Source organism: Octodon degus, unplaced genomic scaffold, assembly GCF_000260255.1.
Source record: "Octodon degus isolate 3935 unplaced genomic scaffold, OctDeg1.0 scaffold00003, whole genome shotgun sequence".
Classification (NCBI taxonomy): domain Eukaryota; kingdom Metazoa; phylum Chordata; class Mammalia; order Rodentia; family Octodontidae; genus Octodon; species Octodon degus.
The window spans coordinates 23,653,113-23,677,422 of NW_004524579.1; the positions used below are offsets into that span (position 1 = coordinate 23,653,113).

The 24,310-nt window shown below is 48.1% G+C and overlaps 1 protein-coding gene across 3 annotated transcripts in view; it reads right to left on the reverse strand.

Moving 5' to 3' along the window:
* Positions 1–3,256: 3,256 nt before the first annotated feature.
* Positions 3,257–24,310, reverse strand: part of St8sia5 (ST8 alpha-N-acetyl-neuraminide alpha-2,8-sialyltransferase 5) — a 79,034-nt gene continuing 57,980 nt past the window's right edge. For 2 of the 3 annotated variants that reach the window (XM_004623625.2, XM_004623626.1), the window contains 5 exons: positions 15,835–15,921; positions 12,876–13,020; positions 10,162–10,274; positions 6,417–6,509; positions 4,928–5,416 (listed from right to left, as the gene is read on the reverse strand). In XM_004623625.2, the coding sequence (XP_004623682.1) occupies positions 4,948–5,416; positions 6,417–6,509; positions 10,162–10,274; positions 12,876–13,020; positions 15,835–15,921 (907 nt within the window). In that variant the 3' untranslated portion in view covers positions 4,928–4,947. Of the gene's footprint in view, positions 5,417–6,416; positions 6,510–10,161; positions 10,275–12,875; positions 13,021–15,834; positions 15,922–24,310 lie in introns of all 3 variants that reach the window. The other variant, XM_023714615.1, reaches the window with a different exon arrangement.

The window sequence follows — 24,310 nt, forward strand, 5'->3', positions numbered from 1 at the left end:
CACCTGACATCTGTGAAAGTGGCCAGGCAAGAGGAGGCATACAGGAAGGGTATAAAGCCATCCCAGGCATCAATTGAGGGGACAGTGCCTGGAGGGGTGGGAGGAGGCCCAGCTTGCAGGACTTGGTAAAGAGCCTGGGTGTCATGGTACAGGCACTGGCTCCATGAAAGGTATTTCAGATGGTAAGTCTGAAAGCAAGAGGCCACTCAGAAGGGTCTGCATTACTGCAGTGAGAGGGGAGGCAGGGAGTGAACTCAAGAGATGTTTATTATTGGACTTGACAAAATTTGTTGAGCAAATAAATAAACATAGAAGGCAAAAAGGGGAAGGATTGACCAGAACAGAGAGGATTGGCTATCTAGTGAGAGCTGGCACTGTGCTAGCCAGGGTACAACACTATGTTGTTTTACTTTTTTCTTTTTTTTTTTCAATTGGGGATTGAACCCAGTTCCTGAGCTACATCCCTAACCCTTTTTTTATATTTTGAGACAGGGTCTTATGAAGTTGTTAACTTGCACCACTTGGACTCAAACGTGCTCTCCTGCCTCAGCCTCCCAGAGTGCTGGGATGAGAGATCTAAGCCACCGTGCCTGGCTCTGCAACCTTTGCAAGACCAGTGTGGCTGGAGTCCTGCCCTCATTTCTGAGATAATGAAACAGAGCTCCCAGGAGCTTAGAGGGCTTCCCAAGGTCATCTCGCTGTTAGGCAACGGAAGGAGACACAGAGCCCAGGTTGTTCTTTTAACTGCAGCAGTTGAGGGCAGCTTGAGGCCTGAGCTGCGGAGCAGATGCAGATGCGCATGAGGTGCCAGTGCGCATGCTCTGGGTGCCAAGATGAGAGGGCAGGAGATGCTGGGAGCAGGGGGTAGATGAGATTTCTGAGGAGGCTCCCAGGAAGAGAAGAGAACCCTGAGGAAGCTTCACAGAAGCATCACAGGGAGCTGAAGAGGAATATTCAGAGAGAACAGATCAGTGCACAGACAACAGAGAACAAAGAGGCTGCCCCTGTCCGGGGGATGAGACCTGAAATCCACCCTGCCTCAGCAGTGACACCTCTATGGTGCCAACCTTAGGATTCAGAATAGTCTCAGCCTCCCTTCCCCTCTCTACCTCCCAGGTGACTGTCCCAAGCAAGGACTTCACTGTCCTCTGCACTCAGAGCTCCAGGGTGTGTTTGTGGCATGCTTCATGTGCCATCTACACACATACACACACACACCAGACTAAGCAAATGGAGCACTGGGACTGTGCTTCTGACCACTTGTTCCCTGGCCCCAGAACAATGTTTGGCACAAAACGAACACTGCTCTGGACTGGGAACCAGCACTCTGCTCTCCCTTTGCTGTCAGAAAATGCTGTCCCTGCCTCCTCCCACACTCAGCAGAGTCCAGGGCCAGGATCCTCTCTGCCGCCTGCAGCACTGGGCAATCAGTGGCAGATCTGCCGCCATAGCACTGAACCAATCCCATCGTTTGTCTTACCTTGAGCCACCTTCCTTCCTGCTTGGCTAAGCATCAAATCATCAATGGTGTTTTGCTGCTTTTCAAGCCCGGAGCAGTGGGTTTAGCAGAAAGGAGGGCATGATAGCTGTTTTGTTCGAGAGGAATTGATTTCCCCTAAACAAGAATGTAAGTGGCAGGCTGTGCCTCACAGGGGAACGAAGACAAGCTGCAGCAGAACATGTGGAGGACTTCCAGAATCAATGCCTAGATCTCTCTGAACCTTTGAAAATTTTTTTCTCCTATAAACATTGGCTATAGGAGAAAGGATGTGCGCTAAAAGACAGGCAACTGAGTGAGTCTCACTGAGACTCTAGCTGCCATGTGGCCCTGGGCAAGTCACTGGTATGGTCATAATACCCATCTCTTCCCACCTGAAGCATGTGAAGTCGGTCTCAGCTCCCCTTTGGGGCTCCTCTAAGTGGCTAGTGCTGACTGCTGCAGAGGGCAGGGCTTGGTGAGGGACAGAGCAGATGCTGCCTGCAGCACCCAGGACAGCTCCCCCAGGGCATCTGTCCCAGGGCAGGGCCTCAGACCACCCTGTGGAGACATCTCTGTTGGGATCCCTCTTGTTCCAGCCCTAGAAATGCCAGCTGGGGAACTAAGACTGGTGTTTGGAGGTCAAGTTCTGGGGTTCTACAGACCTGAGTGCAGTACTTTCTCTTGGGTGCCTGATCATGGACAGGTGTCTGAGTTGCCCTGAACTGCACCGCCTCACCTGTGCCCTGGAGCTTCCTTACCTGAGGGGTCTTGTGATGCTGGGTGATGACACAGGGAAAGTGCTCAGTGTAGAGCTGGGCACATAATCAGAGCATGCTCTATCTTAGTTATTACAGTAATAGTAGTTATGGCTTTCATCCATACATCATGACTTTTTAAAAATGAACATTATATAGGGCTGGGGAGATAACTCAGCGGTCTAAGCACCTGCCTGGCAAGCACAAGGACCTGGGTTTGATCCCTGGTACCACATACCATGCTGACCCCAGAACCTTAGGTGCACCATGCTGGCCACTGAGAGTGGGTATGGTGGCACATACCTGTAATCCCAGTGCTGGGGAAGATGACACAGGATTACTATGAGTCTAAGTTGCATAGTGAGACACTGTACCAAATAAATAAATAAATAAAATTTTTAAAAATTTCAATGGAGATTATAGAGACTCTAGAGATTTTTTTTCCAAACCTCTCATTGTAGAGATGAAGAAATAGAGACCCTGAGAGATAGAAGGAACTTGCATGAAACCCACAGGCATAATTATAGCCACATGTTAGGTACCCAGCTCTCATCTGGAATGGGTCTCAATGCTTCTACAAGGCCCTGGCTGGAACAAGATTTCTGACTCACAAAACCTCCTGCCCCAACTCTGTCCACCCAAACCACACCTGTTCCCCAGAGGGTCCTTGGAGACTCTGTCACACTCAATAGGGCCCAAGACATGCCTTGACCAGGTCTCTTCCCTGATCCAGTCTGTTTCCTTAAATGGGACATTTTACAGTTTCAAGAACTGGATTCAACAAACTGAACAGTGGCTAGAAATTTTAGTCAACTAGAATCTTCCTCAAGAAAGCAGTTGGCATCTACTGTCCTGTGGAGTCTACCCCAATCTCCCCACTGTTTGGGCTTCTGTGTCTCAGTGGCTGCTCCTGCTTTACGGACCAACAGACTGGGGCTCAGGGCAGCCTGGGGTACCTAGTCTAAACCAGAGCTCAAAACACTGGTGAAAATCAGAATGCACATAGTCTGGGTGCCGAAAGAGCTCAGAGAAGGAGGCCTGGCAGAAAAAGGGGTCAGAGTGGGAGCCTGGAGAGCCACCAGAGTTCTCCTGTGTCTCTCTTACTGGACCTGTGGCTTTGCCTGTAAAAGTGCGTGATCAAGAGAAAGGTACCTGGATACCTCCCTCACAGTATCCTCACAGCTCCTACCTGGAGCTGCAGGCATGGCACGCAGAACTTCAGAGGGCATATGATCTGTCTCCACCCCTAGGAGGCAGAGCTATATCCTTGCCACTTGCTATATCTCCCCAAGCCCAACCATGGACTAGAGCAGAACAGGCTTCCCAGATATCTTTAAGGGGAAAAGGAAGGGAAGAAGGGAAAGAGGAGGAAAGGAAAGGAAAGGAAGGAACGGCAGGGAGAGAGAGCTGAAGTCTGCCAAGCACTAACACTCTACAGTTCCACAAAGCTAAGTTCAAAGACAATTCACTGACAGTGGCTATGAGGCACAGTCACACTCAGGGTGGAAACACACAGGGGGAAATAAAGGAAAAGAACTTCATATGTGAGTGACATGTGGCTGCTCCGCTTAGGCACAGCTGACTTCCAGAAGCCTGGCCTTAGGAGTCCTTGCATGTGGAGGTGCTAGGTGTGTACTGTAGGGTCTCGCCTTCCCAAGAGAAGCCTCAAGGATGCTGGTGTCAGAGGCCCCCCTGGCTTCCATGTGCTGAGTCTGTATATAACGGCCGGCACTTTCTGGCTGATGGTTCCCACTCAGGAACGCCATACAGCAGGATTCTGCAGTACTCAGGAACATAAAGAGGAATAGAGCTTTATAAATAACTTCTGGTTAAAATGGAGCTGAAAATAGAGAGACAGAAGAGGAAGCAAACTGCTAAGCACTTATTGAGTGGATAATGTTGGCTTGGAACCTGAAGTGCAAATGGCTGGGCTGGTTTATTTCCTTGTCAAAAGATCAAAGGCAAGATGGAACCCAGAGGCGCCTAGACTGTTCCTGGGATTCTCAGGAGAGGTTTGTAAAGGCGTAGCTTTCAGCTGCCAGTGTCTCAGGGAAGATGCTAACACTGGCCTTGGCTAGATGTCACCATGCACCTGATGAACCTGTGGGGGTGGTGGGACTGGGTTGACCCTTGCTTGGTGCTCTGAGCCGCTGTGTCTTCACAGGAAGGTCTGGCCACAGTTGGCCTCTGCTCTGAGATTCTAGGCTCCGCCTCTGCATGAAACTCAGGAACCGGAAGTCTGAAAGAAATCTTGACTGTGCTCAAGACTGTTCTTGACTGTCCTTTTTTTTTTCTTCTATTCTATTCTCTCTAGGGCCTGTCTTTGGCTGCAACAAGGCCACTACAGTTTGTGCTCTGGGAAGCTGAAATCGAACGGAAATGTGCTTTATTGACTTGCAATCCCCAGGTTCCCTCGCTCTAGGGCGTGGCCCACAAGCATGGCCCCCGTGGACAGGTGGAGGCTCAGGCCGGAGGACACGAGGGTTAGGATTGAGCTTGAGTTTGGGCTGGCTCCATCCCTGCCTCCTGCCCCGGGAGCCGAGCAGGGAGCTGAACTACTGAGGGAGCAAGGGCCTCACTGCCAGCCAGGGCCCACCTAGAGGCTCCCAGTTTGGGTGGGAGGGAGAGGAGGAAGAGGCGGGGGAGGAGGCGGAGGCGGAGGAGGAGAAGGCGGAGGAGGAGATGTTCATCTGGGCAACCCAGCCGCCAGCCTCAGCAGCAGCTGCAGGTACCCGTGTGCACTCGGAGGATTCCACGGCTGTGCAGGTGCAGGAAGTTGAAGATTTCTGAGGGCATAGCATGGAAGCCCGGGCGGGGCTTGACATTGTCATAGTAGTGGTGGGTGATGTAGAGGCCCGAGGGGTTCATGGGAAAGGCCCAGAAACCGAACAGGTGCACTTCCTCGCAGAGCTCCAGCGCCGCAGTGACCAGGATGAGGCCGGTGCTGATGCGCTTGGCGCGCACCCCCAGGCTGAGCCAGTAGCGCGACACGTTGACCAGGTACTGCGGGTGGAAGTAGTAGACGGCCTGCGGCGAGTCGAAGTCGTCCAGCACGTACTTGACGCGGATGGACACGTCAGTGTTCCGCGTGTTGTAGAAGGCAGGCAGCAGCACCGACGCGTTCTCATACACCTGCAGCACCCGGTAGAAAGGCCGCCGCCACTTCTCCAGCTTGTGGAACCTATGCAGGGCCGAGAATGAGAAGGGGCTGAAACATTCCTGCGCCTGCACCCTGCACCCTGTACCCTGGGGCGCTCTACCGAGGGGAGGGGCACTCTAGGGCACGTGCGCCGCTCCCTCCTCAAGCACCTCAGAACATGAAGAACGGTCTTTCCCAGAGAGGCTTTACATTTACTAGGATGCGAGGGGTAGCAGAGCGGTTGGGGAGTGAGGCGTTCCCTAGGGCCTCACGGGCGCCCCCAAGCGCTGTCTCCCCAGGCGCCCCAGTGATGCGCCGCAATCCAGCTGCCTGTTCTGGCTCAGCCTCCCGTCCCATCTCCCTGCTCTCGGCGTCCAGATCTGGCTCCACACTTTTTCTGGCACAAAGCTCCTGCACACATGGCTTTGCTGTATCTCTGGATCTGATGGGATTTAACTCCCCGCCCACCGACTTCATTCCCTTCCCTCCTTCCCCTTCTCTCCTCTCCCCTGCCTTCCCTCCCCACTCCTCTCCGCTGTCCTGGACCCTTCACCTGACCTCGTGGGCTATGCCCAGCGTCAGGTTTCAATACTGCCCTCCCTGAGACCTCCCTTGCAGACCCCTGGTGGGGAGCTAGACCTTTGCATGAAGCTTCTCCTAGCCACCTGGATGCACAAGGGCAGACATGCCTGCCCTGTCACACCGGGAGGCTCCTGCCCCATCCCTAGGGAGCAGCAGTCTAAACCAGCACTGTCCAGAAGAAATAAAATGCAAGCCCCAAGTTTAATGCTTAACATTCTAGCAAGCACACTTCAGAAATGGAAATTTTATATTTTATTGAATCTAATATTTAAAATATGATCATTTTAACCTACAATTAATATTTTAAAAGTTAGCGTTACATCCTTTGTTTGTAGTAAGTCTTGGAAGCCTTGCATGTATTTATATTGACAGCCAGCAAAAGCCCCATTCCCAGTGCCTGTGGCTGCATGTCACTGTGGGCCACACAGGACCCTATGGCTCCAGAAAGAGGGACACTGACCTCTCTGTGATGATGCTGGGGTTCACAGTAACCACATCTGTCTTCACCCCCACATCCATGGTGTACTTTTCAGAGATGGGGGGCAGGTTGCACCTGCAGAGGAGACAAGTAGTCCGATTCAGGCAGAGCCATTCTGCAGGTGTCCAGGCAGGGGGACAGGGAAGGCAGGGGTGGGGACCATCCAAGCAGAGGGATACAGAAGCTGCCGGCTGGGTGAGGCCTCTGTGGCCAGGTAATCAGGCAGTGCTTCTGCTGCTGCATGTCAGGCCTGGGGACAGCAAACAGACCCAGGCCCTGCTTTGCTAAAGTTCCAGTCATGGGGTAGACACATTCAACAGCCTGAAGTGTGTAGTTATCAGCTGCTGCAGTCCTGAGCCTCAGGAGGACAGGGAGGGCCCTAGCAGGACAGATGCAGGGGACCACGTCCTCAGCTGACAGCCCAGGAGGACTCCTCTGAGGAAGCCACACCTAAGCTGAGGTGAAAGGGAAGCGCATGAACAAGAGCTAGACCAGCTAAGAGGGACACATGTGCAGGGATGGACCTTACACCTGCAGAGCCAAGTGACAAGCAAGTCACAGAGTTCTTAAGAGTGCAGCTGGTAGAAAGCCTCTACGATGGGGAGCATCACAGCCCCCAGCAATGTCCACAAAACCCTACTTTGAACCTGTGAATATGGACCTTACAAAACAGGGTAGAAGGGATGCTGCAGCCTCAATTATGGGAAGATCCCGGGATGAGATTAGCCAGGACTATCCAGCTGGGTCCAAGGTAATCACAAGGGTCTTTGTAAGAAACAGTGATGTGACAGTGAAGGAGAGAGAAGAAAACACATGACCACAAAATCAGAGCCAGACTGGAAGAGGCCACACTGCTGGAGTTAAAGGGGGTCCCCCCATCCAAGGAATGCAGGCAGCATCCAGGGGCTGGGCAAGGAGACCACTTCTCCCCAGAGCCTCCAGGATGGTCACAGCCCTGCCACCACCCTAACTGGAGCCTGAAACTTCCGTCCTCCAGAGCTGTGAGGTGAGAAAACTTGTTGTTTTGAGCCACTGATTTTGTGGTAGCAGCAGGAGGAAGCAAGTTCCAAATCAGCAAAATGTAACACTAAAGTACGTGGGGCACGTCAATATGTAATAAGAGTTCTTCACAATGAGGGAGTATTAAGTACAAAATTCCAGGTGATGACTACCTTTGGGGAAGTGGGCAGGACCAGGAAGTGCATATGTTGGTGCAGTGGCTCCATACAAATACTCTGCTTCTTAAATGAAGTAGTTGGGGTTTTCTGGATTTTGTTCTTGTTATTTGTTTGATTGTTTGAGAGAGAGTCTCACTATGTTGTGTGGGCTGGCCTTGAACTCACTTATGTAGCCCAGGCTGACCTTGAATTCATGGCAATCTTCCTGCCTCAGCCTCCTGAGTGCTGAGACTGCAGGCAGGCACCACCTTGCCTGGCTCTTGATGTAGTTGGTTTAGAGATATTTGTTTTATTGATTTGCTTGTATATATAGATGTGATACAAATATTATCCCATCAAATGCTACATAATGAAAGAATTATGAAAAGAAGTGGATATTAACTGGGTGAATTTGGAGATCATGAAGATTTTGGTTAGAGATCTGTGTACAGGCCTTATGGCAGATGAGAAGGAGACATCCAGGAGGGACTGGCACAGCAGAACAGTGAGGGCAGAGAAGAAGGCAGGGCTGGACGCCTTCATCTAGGAGGAGCCCAGGGTCTAAGGAATAATTGCACAGAAGAGCTCTTTATGACCAGACAAAAACCATCACTTGCCTTATAATCCAACCACACCTCTCCTAACAGACCATGATGGAAGAAAGCCTGGTTTGTATTCCCCTTACAGATGCAAGCAAGTGCACATGCATGCATGTGTATGTGTGTGTGCATGTGTGTGTGTACCTGTGTGTGTATGTACCTGTGTGTATTTGTGTGAGTGTGTGTGTGTGTGTGTGTGTGTGTGTGTGTATGGTCAACCAGCATTTCTTGAACACCTGTGGCAGGCAAGGAACTCTCACAGGACCACAGGGAACCTCAATTAGCTCAGGGGGCAGATGGTAGGTTTCTTGTGTTGCTGTTGAGTAACTGTGCATTTAGAGAGATCAAATGCTACTGCTGCTGCTGTGATACAGTTGAAGCAGAGCGGGGCACCCAAGCCCAGGACTCTTTCTCAACATGATACATCCAGCAGGAGCATCGTGTGGAGCATAGCAGTGACCCCCGTGTCAAGTGCGCACAGGAGGACTCAGTGAGTCTTGGCCACTGCAGCACTGTCTGGGAGAAGATAATGATGACAGTGAAAGGGCCTGTGGGTCCTCAGAAACTACCCCAAACATCTAGATGCCACCTCAGGTCCAAGGCAGCAAGACAGAGAGCACCCTGGAGGGAAGTTCACTGTTCTTCCTTGATCTGCAGGCCTGGTGTGGAATAGCAGGAGAAAGGCCCTCCAGAGCTGCATCTCCATATGTGATTGTACTTCTTAGCCATGTGATCCCCACATAGACTGTCACCCCAAGAAAAACTGTTCCACATTCTAAAAAATGGGAGCAATGTTAAACAGTTGTATTTTTTTCTAATACAGTACATGTTCTGCATTGCTTCAAAATCTTACTCTAAATGAGTATTAACTCATATAACCACCCCCAGGGTATGGTCACACTTACCACCTGTCTCAGAAAACAGGAAAAGTAGTTAGGTCACTCACAAGCACAAGGTGCCACAGTCCCTAATTCAAACCTAGGCTGCCAGCCTCAGATATATCCTATGGCTATACCACTGTGCCACCTGCCTGGGCTGAAGTTCAGCTGGACCCCAGAGATCCAGGCAACTCAATGAAAGATCATCTTTCAAAAGTGGGCCTCCCTTGGCCTCCTTGGAAGGGCTGGGCCAGGCCCAGCACTAGATTCAGGGAACACTGTCATGTTGGAGAACTCCTCACCTCAAGGGAGATTCTTTGGGTATGCTCAGGGAGTGTGCAGCTGGCTCAACTGCCAGGGAGGTGTCCCTAACACATGTCACCGGCCCATCTACAATGGTAATGTTACTTCTAAGCCCATAGCAAGATGTCCCTGGCTTCTTTCTAATAGGGACAGAAGGCTGTCCCTATTTGCCCTGTCCAGTAACCCCACATACTGGGAGGTGCCTTTCTTTTAGGACATCCTAAACCTCCTCTACCTTTGTTTCCCACCACTAATTCTGAGTGGCCCAGGGACAGTGAATCCATAAACCATGAGATATGCTGCAGGCTCAGTTCAAGGATCTTTGCCTTCAACTCTTTTTCTTCAACCCATTGTCCTTACCCAGGTTTAAAAAAAAAGTGAGGATCCATGGAGATGGAAGGGAGGCTCTACATAAAGAAAAACACAAGGTGCCACCGTTAGCATATGTGAAGCAGAATGAAGTCAAAAGGCTGTTCTGGTTCCCAGAAGTAATTGTGAGGGGTGGAGCTCAGGCAGGGAGGTGCCCTCCCACCCCACTGTTAGATCTGTTGGCCCCATGGGCTCAGGGCCTTCAGAGCCTTTTGCTCACCACAGGCTTTTCTTCTGCAGATGTGGAAACTGAAGACCTGAGAGCTCAGCAGTTTTACCCCAAAAAATAGGTCTGGAAAGGGACACCCCTTAGTGTGAGGGTGGGCAAGGCAGGAGGTAAGTATTAGGGCACAGGGTGGGGTTACATGTGATGGAGGAGTGCTGGCGCAGTTGGCAGGGGCAGGCTGGGTGGTTCTCCTACCGGAAGACGAAGTCAGCACTATTGATCTCCTGTCCACAGCGGCTGTTCTTGAGGATGCCCCCATTGCCCACCACTGCACACTTCTTAAACTGAGATCGGTAGTAGGGCATGTCCTGAGGAATGGAGAGGATATGCACAGTGGTCAGAGCCGCACCAACCCCACGCTCTCGGGGCTTCCACCTCTGTGAACATGTCCATCTCTGTGAGCTCTTGGCCCCAAGAGACAGCCTCAGAGGGAATGTGAGAGGCGGGTGGGTCTCCACTCTACAGATAAGCAGAGTGACAAGAGAACTGTTACTATCCATGGCTCCGAAGGTCTCTCCCAAGTCTGTCACCCAGGGCCCACTAGGAACCTTGTCTCCTAGCTTACACAGAAGCCAGACAGGCCTTTGGGACAGGGCTGTGGCCAGCATTGTGCTTCTGATGAGACCAGCCACTAGGGAGGGCCTCACGGGAATCAGATGAGATCTGAAGGTGAGGCTGCAGCCCTCTGTGGGATACTGTCCACACTCGTGGTCCCTTTTTTAAAAAGAGACAGGGAAGGAGCCTAGAACAAAAAAGCACATGGATCTCAGCCAGTGGGGAGAACTATACTGTTAGGACTTTTCCCAGATGAAGGGGAAATGCTATCAAAGACTTGCTCTGTTATATGGGTGTTTCCTGAATTTCTGTAAAGAATTATCTGAACATATCAATTCCCAGGCTCTAGTCAAGATCCATGGAATCAAAATCTCCAGAGTGCAGAAAGAAGCCTGAAAAGCAGAATTTCCAGTGAACACAGATGAGTACATACCTCAAGGGCAGTTTGGGAAATGTCATCCTACATCAAATGCTCTAATTTGGGGACCAGCAAATTAGAGTCCTTGGGCCACATCTGGCCTACCACCTGTTTTTGAATAACTCAGAACTGAGAATGTATTTTATATATTTAAATGGTTGGGGAAAAAATTCTATTCCAGCTTATCTCCAGAGGCCACTCCAAAGCCTCACACACTCCTGGGTGTGACGCTGGATTAGCCCATGGATGGGTTTATAGCTGGGTGTGATGATGGGAGGTGAACCCTGGAGGAAGGAAGCAGTCACTGGGCACAGCTGCAAAGGTGCGCCTATACCCCTTCTCCTCCCTTGGTCCCGCTCTTGCTGCTTCCTGTCTGCCACTTCACGTTTCTGCTCTGCCACTCCTGTCTACCATGCTGCCTTGCCTTGGAGCCAGCCGACTATGGACTATGTGAGCTAAAATAAACTGTCCCTCCTTTAATTTGTGTGCCTTGGATATTTTTGTGCTAGCAACAAAAAAGGAACTAAGACACAATCCAAAGAAGAATACTTTGTAATATATGAAGATTATATAAAATTCAGATTTTTGTGTTATTAAAAGGTGGTGGTCTTCATTTGTTTCCAGCTGTCCATGGCTGCTTTCATGCTGAGACAACAGAGGTGAGTAGTTGGGACAGTGATCATGACCTGCAAAGCCCATTTACTGCCCTGCGCTCTCCAGAGAATTCTGGTGCTGCCCTCAATTTTGCAGTGCCTGGGCAGTCTGTGTCCCGGCTCTCCTTGGACCCATCCATCATGACAGGCTGTTTCACACCAGGGTGACCTGCGTAATGCAAGCTGACCTGTCACCAGCCTCATGCTCCTGGGCTTTGAAGACCTACTTTATAGAGGTGACTTGATACCATCCTCCTCAAGTACTATGATAAAGGAAGAGACCCATAACACCCTGCAACCTCAGGTCCTTCCCTGAAGCCATCAGAATGCCTGGCTCTTCCTAGTGCACATGGGAACTAGTAACAGTGGAGAAGAGAGCATTTGGTTAGCATCCCTGCACCCTCTGAGCTACGGAGCTGCCCAGGTTCTCAGGTTTCAGTTCTACCAGCATACACCTCCATTCTGCATTTCTATAAACTGGACCACAACATCTTGCCCTAGGCCTGGAGCTTTCCAGATATGGTTATGAACATGCCTCGCGCCACCTGCCTCTGCACCCCTCCACACTTGCAGAACCACCTGAAACCACGGAAAGGCAGCTACTAAGGCCACTTATCCAAGAGTCAGGTCCAGGCAGCCATACCAGAATCAGCTCAGGTGAGCCTCATCAGTCTGAAAAAGTGACAAATGTAGATCCCTCACATTGTGGCCCTCACAGTTAAGGAGCCACCATGCTTGTACCTTTCCTAACTTTCCAGGAGAAAGGTAAAAAGAAATGTCTCTCTTCTTTATGTCTCTTCTTAAATGATCTATTAGGAGCAACTGAACCAGTGCCTGGCCCAAACCCCAGTGTTGTAGATGAAGAGACTGAGCGTCAATGGACAAAATGACCAGCTGAGATCCTCTATTAACCTCTAAGTGCCTCAATTTGGATTGGGTTGAACTTTCTTGCGTGTCTGCATTTACTCCTGCGCCTACCACAGGTGGGGGACAGATGTCACTTACACACCCTGCTACCTGCACAGTACCCTCTGTAAGCAATATTGTAGGCAGAACTTTAAATATTTTCTTGTCTAAGTCACACAGCAGGTAGCCACTTGGCATTGCAGATGTCCACACAGGATCCCCAAGGAAGCCCAGTGGCTGAGCTGCTGTGCTGCGACAACGGTCAGGCAGAGCCAGGGCACCGCAGAGCAGTGTGTTGCATGCAGAACCACAGGGGCACTGCCATCAAGGGCCACAGCCTGGTGCTCACCCACCCAGAAGGCCTGCCCAGAACTCACCTTGGGGAACATGCGGAAGATCTCCTGGTTGATGTGGTAGATGCCGCTGGTGTCCACCTCATACTTGAGCTTGGTGCCCAGTGGCGTGTTCTTCTGGGTGGTGAAAAGGAAGGCAGGGGCATTGCAGCACCGGGACAGAGTGGACCTGCCACGCAGGGAGACATGGGTGACACCAGGCAGAGCAAAGCCTTACAAAGAACAAAGGGGCCATAAATTGGGCCTCTTCTACCTTGATTCCCATACTCATTCCCAGCCCACACCTTGCCTCTGCTGTCTCTCCCACTTTGCAGACCTCCTGGTGGCCAGGCCTTTTGTCTCCCTGATGTGGACCTTTGGGGACCCAGGTCAGGTTCCTGCCAAGAAGCCCTTGCTGGTCCTGTTCCCAATTATTGCATCAGTTTTTAGGACTGTAGCACAGACTGAGAACCACATAATCACCTGCTATCTCCCTCTCAGACTTGAAAAGAAGCCTACAATGGCAGGGACGCCACCCCAGCCAACCCTGCATAGGACTAGTAACATGTATGCTGTAGTAGCCAGGTGCCCACTGACAGCAGGATTGGCCAAGTTTCACTGGAGCTTCCCATAGAGCCTGTTGTCATCCTGGAGATGCGCTCTTTCCACTTCATTCATCCAGCCTGAGCTGCAAGCCCAGGGAAGCCTCAACCCCACGCAGACCCTAGACCAGTTACCTAACTTGTCTGATGGGCTCATAAAACCAAGATCTACATTGTCAGCAGAAATGTACAATTACAAGTATTCAGAAACCAATTTAGGAATAGAGGAGGGTCAGAAAATGGGCTAGTGGCTTGATACTGGCTGGCATCCATCATAAAGTGGGACACTAGTTCTGAGAGGTTCTTAGGGGATTTGTTATGTAAACAAGCAAAAAAAAAGAACTGTGATTTTAATCTCAAAATTACTTCATATTTAGGCTACTGAAGATTGAAATTCTGATGTAAGTGTGTTTTTTATTTTTTTAAATACTCAGTGGGGTGGATTCGATCCCCAGTACCACATGCCATGCCAGCCCCATCCATGGGACACTGAGAAGACCACCGAGTCCAGGCATGATGGTGTATGCCTGTAATCCCAGCACTGGGGAGGCTGAAAATAGGAGGATCACTATGAGTCTGAGTTGCATAGTGAGACCCTGTACCAAATACATAAAGTTGTGTTGCTTTTTTTTTTTAATACTCTATGGGGGTTAGAGGGGGTTAGGCTGGCTGGGCACCTGCAGCCAGGAAGCTTGGTCTTCTGTCTTCTCGGCAGCAGGTGCACCACCTGGCAGTGCATCCTCCAGGGCCTGCCAGGAAGCTCTGTGATAGGGCCAGATCTTGGTACATTCTGCCCCCCTATTCTGGAGGCCTAAAGCCTGGCCACAGATGGTGCTGGACTTGGCCAAGGGTGCAAATACTGCTTCCCTCATCTTGGAAGCAAAGCCCACAGGGATGCGTCTCCTCCAAAAGCTTAGGCAGGCGAAGCACTCCCTCGATGCCTTCCCCAACTCTGGTGCCAGGCACAGTTACAGCCTCAACCAGGCAGCCCAGGGGAACAGAGTCCTGCAGTGACCAGAAATGAAAGCAGAGGAGGAGATTCTTAAATACTACCACTAAGGTCCGGGATGAACCCTGGGACAGGATTAGCAGCCTCATGGCTAGAGATCTGGATTCAAATTTCAGCTCTGTCCCCAACAGTTGTGAGGCTTCAGGACTGTCTCTTTCCTTTCTGAAACTCAATCTTGTCTGCCACTGGAAAGCTGACCCAGCTCCCTCCCATTGAGAGAGACTGATGCTTACTGACCAGGCTTACAAGTAACTGACGTATAAACTAGAATGCCAAAGCGTCAATTCGCAAGCAGCATGGTAGGAAAGGTCTCTGTTACAGGATTCTTTTCCAGTAACTGAAATGCTCATGTCTTCCTCCTGCACTGCAACAGTTTCTGCCAACCTGAGTGAAGAATCTCATCTCTGTTCCAAGAACTTGAAATGAGAGCAAAGAGAGGCAACTGAGTGGCCTTGAAAGTTTTTCCATTTAGAGCACAGCAAAACCTGAGGTCACCTCCCTCCCCGCACCTGAACCCACTCTGCATACCTAGGTTCTCACAGTGTCAGGCGCTGGTCAGTGGTATCTGATCCTTGCTACAGGTTCACACATAAAAATGCCATCCTACCTCTGGATATGGCCTGGAATTACCACCAACAGGGGAAAATGACTTCTAAAGAACATAAAATGCTTGGTTACATTCACTTCTCACAATCTCCTGTGTAGACTCCTTTTTACTGACAGCTCTCACTACACTTAACCTTGAAAATGAGCTACTGAAATCCAGTTTAAGCATAAATCACAACTAATCCCACAACATAAGGTCTATTCACACTAATCCCCTGCAGTATTGTAGAGCTGGAGGAAACCCTAAAGCTCATCATTAATGAAAAAGAATGTTCAGGTGTTGCCCACCTGATTGGTTCCCACAAGAGATCCTTACCATATGCTATTGCTTCTCTGGGAGTTTAGAATCTGTGAATTGTGGTTATAGAGCAATTAGGAAAGAAGCTACAGCATGGCCCAGATGCCCAGTGTGGGCCCAGAGAAGACGTGAGGCTGCTGGGTCAGAGCCACTGTCCAGGAGAGGAAGGTGGGGACAGAGAGGCCATGGAGGATTGTGAGGAGACCTAGAGCAGATATCTTACTGTTAGCAGGCTCAGTGAACCCCAAATGTGTTCTGGAGGTGGCAGCACTGCTTCATTGGCCTGCAGAGGACAGCAGCTTGCAGGCACTGTCTCACTCTGCTGTGGCCAGAGCCTCACCACTGCCCAGGTTCCTGAGCTCCATCAGGGTCGGCCCAGGGTAGATGCCACTAAGAGCTGGGCCTTACAGGAAGGTGAAGACCTGAAGAGGTGACAGTCAGGTGGAGACCCACCCCAGGAGAAAGAATGACAGGAGAACTGATAGGTACTTGAACTGGTTGGCTTCAGAGATGTCCATTGCCCACTTGCACATCTGGAGGCTTCTCCACCTGTCGAACAGCTCCGATTGCTTCACCCTTGGGGAAGAAGAGCAGAGAAAAGGGACAGCCAAGTTGGACCAAGTGTCACTGTGTCTCAGAATGCTCCCTCTCTGCATCCCTTTGCCAAGTCCAGGCTCATGTTATGTCTGAGCACTGTTTTCTTCTTCTCTGTCTTCTTGCTGCTCTGGTATGTGGAGCCTTGCTGCTTACTGGTGATAGCATTGCACAAGTCTCCTGCAAAACAGCCTTTCATAGGAGCAGTTCAGGCCCACGTGCTGGCCACCTTCTTTTCTGCCACACTATCCCCTACCCAAATTATGCCAGACAATTACCTAAGCATCAGAGTCTACCTAAATTAGTCAACCTAGCCTGTCCTGAGCTAGTCTATGCCACTTATCTTTCTTTGCCCATTTTCTCATATGAAAACCAAACTAAAGGTCTTGCCTGTGTTTCCCCTCACACCTGCTTCTGAGCAGCCCTGGCGTGTCCCTGTGGCCCTGTGTGGAGTGGCATGTTTCCTGTTTCTGGAATCTGTGAGCATAAAAGCTCCCGCTCACGACAGCCATTTGCATGTGTACATCTAACCGTGTCTGGTTCCAACGTCATCCTGCCCCACATGCTGGTTCAAGGGGCTCTGCGGGTCTGTCTCTGAGGAGCAAGATGCTCACAGTGCACACAGCAGTGGGGCTCAGGGATGTGGTGTACCCTTCCCTTCCTGGATTCTCAAGGACAGATCCTAGTTTCCCAGGGCCAGACGCAATAGATGAGAAACCTGAGACGTGCCCTCTTCTCTGCGCAGCCATCTGTGTGGCTCTGTGTTGGTGGATTTTAAACATCTCAGCATTCTGGTGTTCCCAGGGGTTCTCCGGAAAGAAAGCATCTAATCACAGAAGAGTCTCCCTTTCACTGACGCTGAATAAGCAATTAGTTTTTAGTTATTATTTATATTTACATATTAATAATTTTACATTCTTACACATTTCAATGCTTACAAGTTTCGATACAGTTTTCAGAAATATAGCAAAATATAGACACTAGATACATACTGTATATATGAATGAATGAATGAATGATTCAAATTCCAGAAACAGAAATGGCATTCTTTTGAATACTTCCTACCTGTCCACAGTAGCTGTCCACCATATTTCTCTCTCTTCTCCCTTTCCCCACCTTCAAATAAATTGTGTTCTTTAAACACAAATAAACAAGCACACAATTTCCCAGAACACGAGCTGATGACTGTGAAATCTTTATATCCACTAACCTCCTTGGGAATTACCCTTCCCTTCTCATGGCTTCTCTTGTCCTTTTCAGATGGTACCCGGGCTCTGAAGCCACATACCACGCTCCAAGCGCTCTCTCCCACATACACGCTTCAGTGTCTCTGCTATCTTCCCCTATCCTTAGTTACCTGTCCTCATCTCTATGAAGAAGTTGCTTCTGGGATCTTGCCCAGGCTATTCACTATAGGTAAGTCGCAGAAAACCTCAGTCTGCTCATCTCTGTTTTTTGTTTGTTTTGTTTTGTTTTGTTTTTTGTTTTGTTTTTGCAGGGGATTGAACTCAGGCCCTTGCGCTTGCCAGGGAAGCGCTTATTCCGCTGAGCCATCTCCCCGGTCCCCAGTCTGCTCATCTCTACAGTAGAGCTGTCACAATTTTTGCCACCAATTAAGAGGTCATTTGTACTATTATCACTCATTTGGCACTTTTAGTTCTCTGGGATGGGGAATACAGAGAGATGTTAAGGGAGAAAGAAAAATCCATACAATGGCATCTGTTCCCCAAGGTGTATTCTGTGAACTCCAATTCAGTAAGAGGTCACAAGGCATTAGTTGAAACTGCTACAAAAAATACACTCGCATATGGCTCAGCCCCATTTTTATAAGAAAGGAAACCTACAGCTGAATGTTTTTGGGAAAGGTGAGTTAAATAGCATTCACTGCTTTTTTAACTTGCAAGGTTTCTCAGGTGGTTTAACATGTTCTCATATGTTGTGAATTTTTTAAAAAGGAGGGGTATCATCTGGTTGTTTCCCAAAAGTACTGCATCCTGAGACCCTTTATTCAGTAAACAGTTCATTAGAACAGAAAACCATGGAAATGATGGAGATGCAAGACAGTCAGATCTTACATTCCCCAGAGGAGGGATCACAACTTCACTCTCATAGTCATGTACAGTCCTCAGCCAAGGATCAGGTACCCTGTAGCTGTTCAGGGTCATTTGGCTGTGGACCTTCAAGAAACTAATAGGTTTTGAGTGTTGGTGCAGAGAGAAGATACCCCTTACAGCAGGCTGTTCTGGATTGATCATCCCTGGGAGAACCCCCAGGCCCAGGACCTGAGTGCTTCTCAAAACTGCTCTACATGTGTTTCTTTCCCAGGGGCCACCAAAGGGTCTAGAAGAGTGTGTGAACTCCCTGCGTTATAGACAAAATCCCAGGACTATTCACTGTTATAGTAGATATTTTGGGGAGAATCCAAAGCCTTCATCCTCTTCCCAAAGGGGATCCATGATTCTAAAAAGATAAATACCCACTTGACCACATTTTTTAAAAAATAAAAGTTCATTCTTCAGAGGTATATTCATGTGTGACTGGAGGTGTTAACACTTGTCCCCAAGCAAAGTAGGCCTCACCTAAGAGAAGATATATGGCTGGTGGGAGAAATCACAGAGGTTTGTGACCAAGTACATGCATTTTGAAACCAGAGCTTAGGTCTAAGACCCAGATCAGACACTTCCTAACTATGCGACACTACACAAGTTATTCAACTCTTAGAGCCTCAGGTTTCTCACCTATAAAAATGGGTATAATAATAACCTCTTGGCCTCACAGATTTTTTATTATATAATATGACACAATAAGGGATTAGGCTGGTGCCTGATGCACAGAAACATGTGATCGATATAAAGCATTGTTATAGTTAAACAGAACTGCCCTGATGATGCTCAAGCATGGTCCCTTGTATTTCCTACTTTTGCAAAACCCATAACCTGGCCTTATTCCCCCTACACAGTATCTCATGTTGCAGAGATCATGCCTGAGTTCACCACCGTAACTCCATGTTGACACACAGAGCAGATGCTTGGGAAACAGTGGTTGAATATATAAAAACTAATGAATGAATCAATAGGTCTGAGTTTAAACAAATCTTTAATTGTTGACTGAATACCTATATATGACTGGAGCTGGAAATACAGTGGGGAACAAGACAATTCCCTTCATGCTTGCATGAAGCTTATGTGCCAGTGGGGCAGACAACTAGGAAACAAATATGAATTGCATTGTCTGGAAGTGCTGAGAAGAAAAATGAAGTAGGATATAAGGACAGGCAAGTGACTGTGTCAAGCAATTGATCAAGGTTTTCTGGGGGAGAGAAACCTTGAACGGAGACCAAAAATGACACAAGAATGAGATACAACAATATCTGGGAAGAGTGTAGAGGAGAAAAGAGTGAGTGCGAAGGCCTTCAGGAAGTTAAAGATCCAAAAGGAGCCTCTCTTCTCATTTGGTGATGGGCAAGACTTTCTTCTGGAGTCCCAAACTTCTTGCAGCAGCTCTCTCGACTTTGGAGCTCACGGGACATCAGAGGATGGGTGCTATTACACTCTGGCTCAAGTTCTGCTACCCTTTCCCATCTCCCTGCAACCCACAGTACCTTAGAGCATCACCCTAGAGCCAATGCATCCAACACCTTGTGGAAACACAAGCCTGCCAATACTCCAGGCCAGGGTTCTGAGTTTAACCACTGGCAGCCATCAATGCCCTAATCTCTGTGCTTCCAATACATCACACCCTAGACCAAGGTCAGGGTGTGAAACGCAGGCCTTGAAACCCAGCCTTCAATCCTGGCTCCATCTCCAATTTGCAATGTGACCTAGGGCAAGTTATTTAATCTTTCTGAGACTCAGCTTCTTATCTGTATGATAGAGATCACAGCTTCTTCCCTACCAAACTCAAAGGTTGCTGGGCGGAACAAATGGAATCATATATGTAAAAATGCTTCATAGACTGCTTTGAAAATGCAAAGGTCAAATGAAAAGCTGACCCTTGGCTCTTCTCCCTTTTCTTCCAAGACACCACTAACACTCCAGAGGAAGGATGAAAAAGATGTAACCCACCAGATGAACATGATGACAGGGAGGACATCTCAGTGAAAGAGAGATCTCAACAGGTGTAAAGAAGAAGGAGATGACAAAAGGATAGGATGACACAGCCCAGAGGAAAATTCTCAAGGTAGGTAGAAGGTGGGAAGGAGGGTGGCACTGAAAAGGAGAATCACTGTGAGTTTGTAAGAACACCCAAGCCCACTCTGCCCGTAACCTGCAGCCCAATATTTTAGGTTTAGCAGTGGGTAGAAGTGTTGAGGGGAGGATGAAACCAGACTGTCAGTTCCTCTCTAAACCTTGTACCATTCCCGGTGAAAAGATAGGGGCATAACAGCAGCAAAAGAGTCAGCAGCATTTTGAACAACTACAGACACACATCTCCTGTCTATTTTAACTGCTTTAAGCTCACCTGTCCACCTGAAGGAAATAAACTAAGGTAAATCACCAGATACAATGACTACAGAGAAAAATATTGGAGGAACAAAAAAGATTTTAAAAACATTCTACTGAGTGTCCAGGGATATCCAGGTTAAAGATATATATATCTCACCTAATAAATAAGAATAGATTGCTCTGAGAACAAAGAAAAGCCTTTGGAAGTAGAGTTAATTAAAAGAGCTGGAAAATGAAGTTAAGGAATTTTACCAGACTGTAGAAGCAAAGGGAAAGAGAAAAAATTAGATTAAAAGATATGAGTACTAAAGAAGCAACCCAGAAGATGCAGTAACAATTCTTAGATGTACTAGAAAAACTGGAGAACAATGAAGAGGAAAGATAGTACATTCAAGAGAAGATTGGACACAAGATCCAGAGGAAAAGATCCTATTGGGCACTGAGGTACACCACTGGGACACTTTATGCCTTTCCTGCTCTAAAGAGCTCTCTGAGGAAACTATAAAAATAAAACATGCCATCTCCAAAGGAACAACCATTCCCATGCTTCTCATGTAGTCCTGAATGCTACAAGATGGTAGAGGTCGACATAATCCCAAAGGAAAATGATTTTCACCTAAAATATCATCTCTGAAGCCAATGACCCAACCAACAAACCAACAACCTACCAAACCAACAGTCTAATAACTTATCAAACCAACCAACAAGACAGCAAGCTAACAATCAATTAATAATCTTACCAAACCAACTATCTGACCAATAATTCAACAACCCACCAAATCAATAATCAAGAATACAGTAAGATAATAATTAAGTGATTTATACATAGCATGGCTTCAGAACCTTCCCTTCTGTCCACCACTTCTTGGGAATTTGCTTCAGAATGAATTTAAGAATGAGGAAGGGGTAAACAAGAAAGAAACCATTTTCTTGCATTCTCAGCAAAGGTGAATCTAACCTAAAGAAGTCACAGAAGAAAAGTTCCAAGACAGCTTCCATCTGACTCAAGGAATAGTCTATTCAAGTTGGCATAAGGGGGTAAATGAAGATCTTGGAGGGACTGCCTGATTAAGTGGGAGACAGAGCCAAAACCAGGCATAGCAAAGACAAAGAGGATAAAGGAAAGATGATTAGAAGCCCCAGGAAATAAAAAGCACAAGAAAGGATTTATACTCAATTACTTGCTGACCTTCAGTGAATAGTATCTATACTCTCTCAATAATGAAAAGTAATATTTGACAATTATTGGTTTGGTGTTTTGTTTTGTTGAGACAAGTTCTCGTTATATAGTTTAGACTGGCCTTGAACTCAATTACATAGCCCACACTGACCTTGAACTCAGAGCAATCCCATGCCTCAGCATCCTGAGTGCTGGGGTTACAGGCATGTGTGCACCATCACACCTAATGATAATCACAGAATTTTGAAGTTAGCCTCTAAAGAAAGTTCCCACAAAGGTTTGTTGTGGTTACAAATAAAAATGTAAATGTACTGGCCTTGACATTTATGACATAAACTCATGGGTGACTGATCCATAGGTCGAAGAAAGGAACTAGAAAGTAAGGGTTAAATAACCACGCCTTGCACAGGGCAGGATCTAGACACTGTCTATATATTTTTTAGAAGAAATAGATTGCCTAGGTTATCTATACAAATAAGAACTAAGACTAGTAGTAATCTTTGTCCTAATCTGTTTTCTTTCTTTTTTTTTTAAATGTATTTTTTTTAAATTTTATTTGTGTGTGTGTGTGTGTGTGTGTGTGTGTGTGTGTGTGTGGCCAGCTCAGCCCACCAGGGGGCGGGGCGGGGCTGGCTGGCATGTGGTGCTGGGGGATTGAACCACCATCCCTGTGCTTTGCTAAGCTTGCTCTAAGTAGGTGCTTTAGACCACTGAGCCATCTCACCAGCCCCCTAATCTGTTTTCTATTAACAAAATATCTGAGGCTGGGTAGGTATAAAGAAAAGAAATGCATTTAGCTCATAGTTATGAAGACTAAAAGTTCAAGATTAGGTGTTCCCTACACTCCAGCCTCTGGTGATGGTCTCTCTACATCAAAACATGGCAGAAAAACAGCAAGAGAGAGGGTTACATCAGAAGAGCTCACACGGCAAGGCAAGAAGTAAGAGAAGTACAGAAGACAGTCTTTCTTTCACAGCCTAGGCTCATGGGAAGGAATTCCCCGTCAGACCAGCACTCAACTTTTCTCACTCCCTCAGACCTAACTAAGCCCCACCTCTTAAAGGTCCTACTGCCTCCAAATTGCCATATTGGGGTCAAGCCTCCAGCACATGAACCCTTGGGGAACAAACCACAACTCATCACAGCATGCTCAACTGGGGAAGCATGGGAAAGGTGCTGGGGAGACAGCAGAACCCTTACCCACCAATGCAAAACATCAGCGAAGACTGGGGAGAAGGACAGAGTATAAAACAGCCATGTGCACATATTCCTAGTGGGTATAGGGTAATTACCTAAAGAGACAACTGAGAAGCAATAGGAGTTGAGTGGGAAAAAAGGCACAGGGCAGGAGACTGAGGCTTTTTACCATTAGAAGATTTTGTGCTCTACCTGATTTTTCATATGCAAGAGACTGATCATAGGAGCCGAGAATGTGCATCTCATTAGTCTTCTCTCCTCCCCCTGTTCTTCCAGGCCTACTCTGTCTGCACCCAGGCCTCCCCTACCTCCTCATGCACTCCACATGTGCATCCTAAGCCTACATAGAAATCACAGACTCATGGACAAGGTCCTGCAACTCACCCTCAGAGGCCACAAAGGGCCTTTCTGCCCAAGGAATGGCACTTGGCCAGTGGCCATGATGCCCAGTTTCTCTCTCTTGGTCTCATTACAGATATAAAAATCTTGGTCTCTCTTTGTCTGGGTTTCATGCTGACCTCCCCCGCCCCAGAAAAATGGGTAATCCCTGCTGGGGAGTTCTCGGGCACAACACCCATCTGGCTGAGCACACAGGTGGTAACTAAAGGTTTTTCTTTAAAACTAAAGAGAGTCCAAACCAGTGATGGCAAGCTTCATTCAAAGATCGCAAACAGCCAGCTTCAGCAGAGTGTCATAGGTTCATCACTACTTCTCTAGACTGACTAAAGTTAAGCATAAATAATCTTAACAAGAATTAACAATGGAAGGTCTGGTGGAACAGCTCAGTGGAGTAAGTGTCTGCTTAGGCAAGCACAGGGACTGGAGTTCAATCCCTGGCACCACATGCTGCACCGGCCCCATCTGTGGGCACACTGAGCTGGCCACAGAGTCCAAGTGTGATGGCGCACCCTTGTAATCCCAGTGCTGGGGAGGCTGAAAACAGGAGGATTACTAGGAGTCTGAGCTGCATAGTGAGAATCTTTACCAATTTTTTTTTTAATTAACAATGGGGCTGGGGAGATAGTGCAGCAGTGTTAAGTGCCTGCCTGGCAAGTGCAAAAAATCTGAGTTTGATCCCCGGTACCACATGTAGTGTCAGCTAGGAACTGATTACAGGTGGTGCACACCTGTAATCCCAGACCTGGGGAGGCTGAGACAGGAGGAACGCTACGAATCTGAACTGCACATAGTGAGACACTGTATGCAATACATAAATAAACTTTTTCTTAAAAAATTTAAAAAGAATTAACAATGGATTTTCATAATAAGTCATTATGGAGAATTCTTTATGTATCTGACATTGTCAGGGAGTGAGGCATTTTTCCATAAGGGAATTTTCTGGCTGACTGATTTTACCACTGATGTTAGCAATTTTGAATCAAAATTATTCCCCGATGAATCATACGCTTCCCTTTCTCCCCAAACAGAACACCAGTTAACATTCTGCATGCTGGAAGGGCTATGAGCACATTTGTCCAGCTGCCTCCATCCACAGATGGGGCTTAGCCTTTTAAAACCCCATGACTCAAGGCTGGTCCTGCCTGGAGAC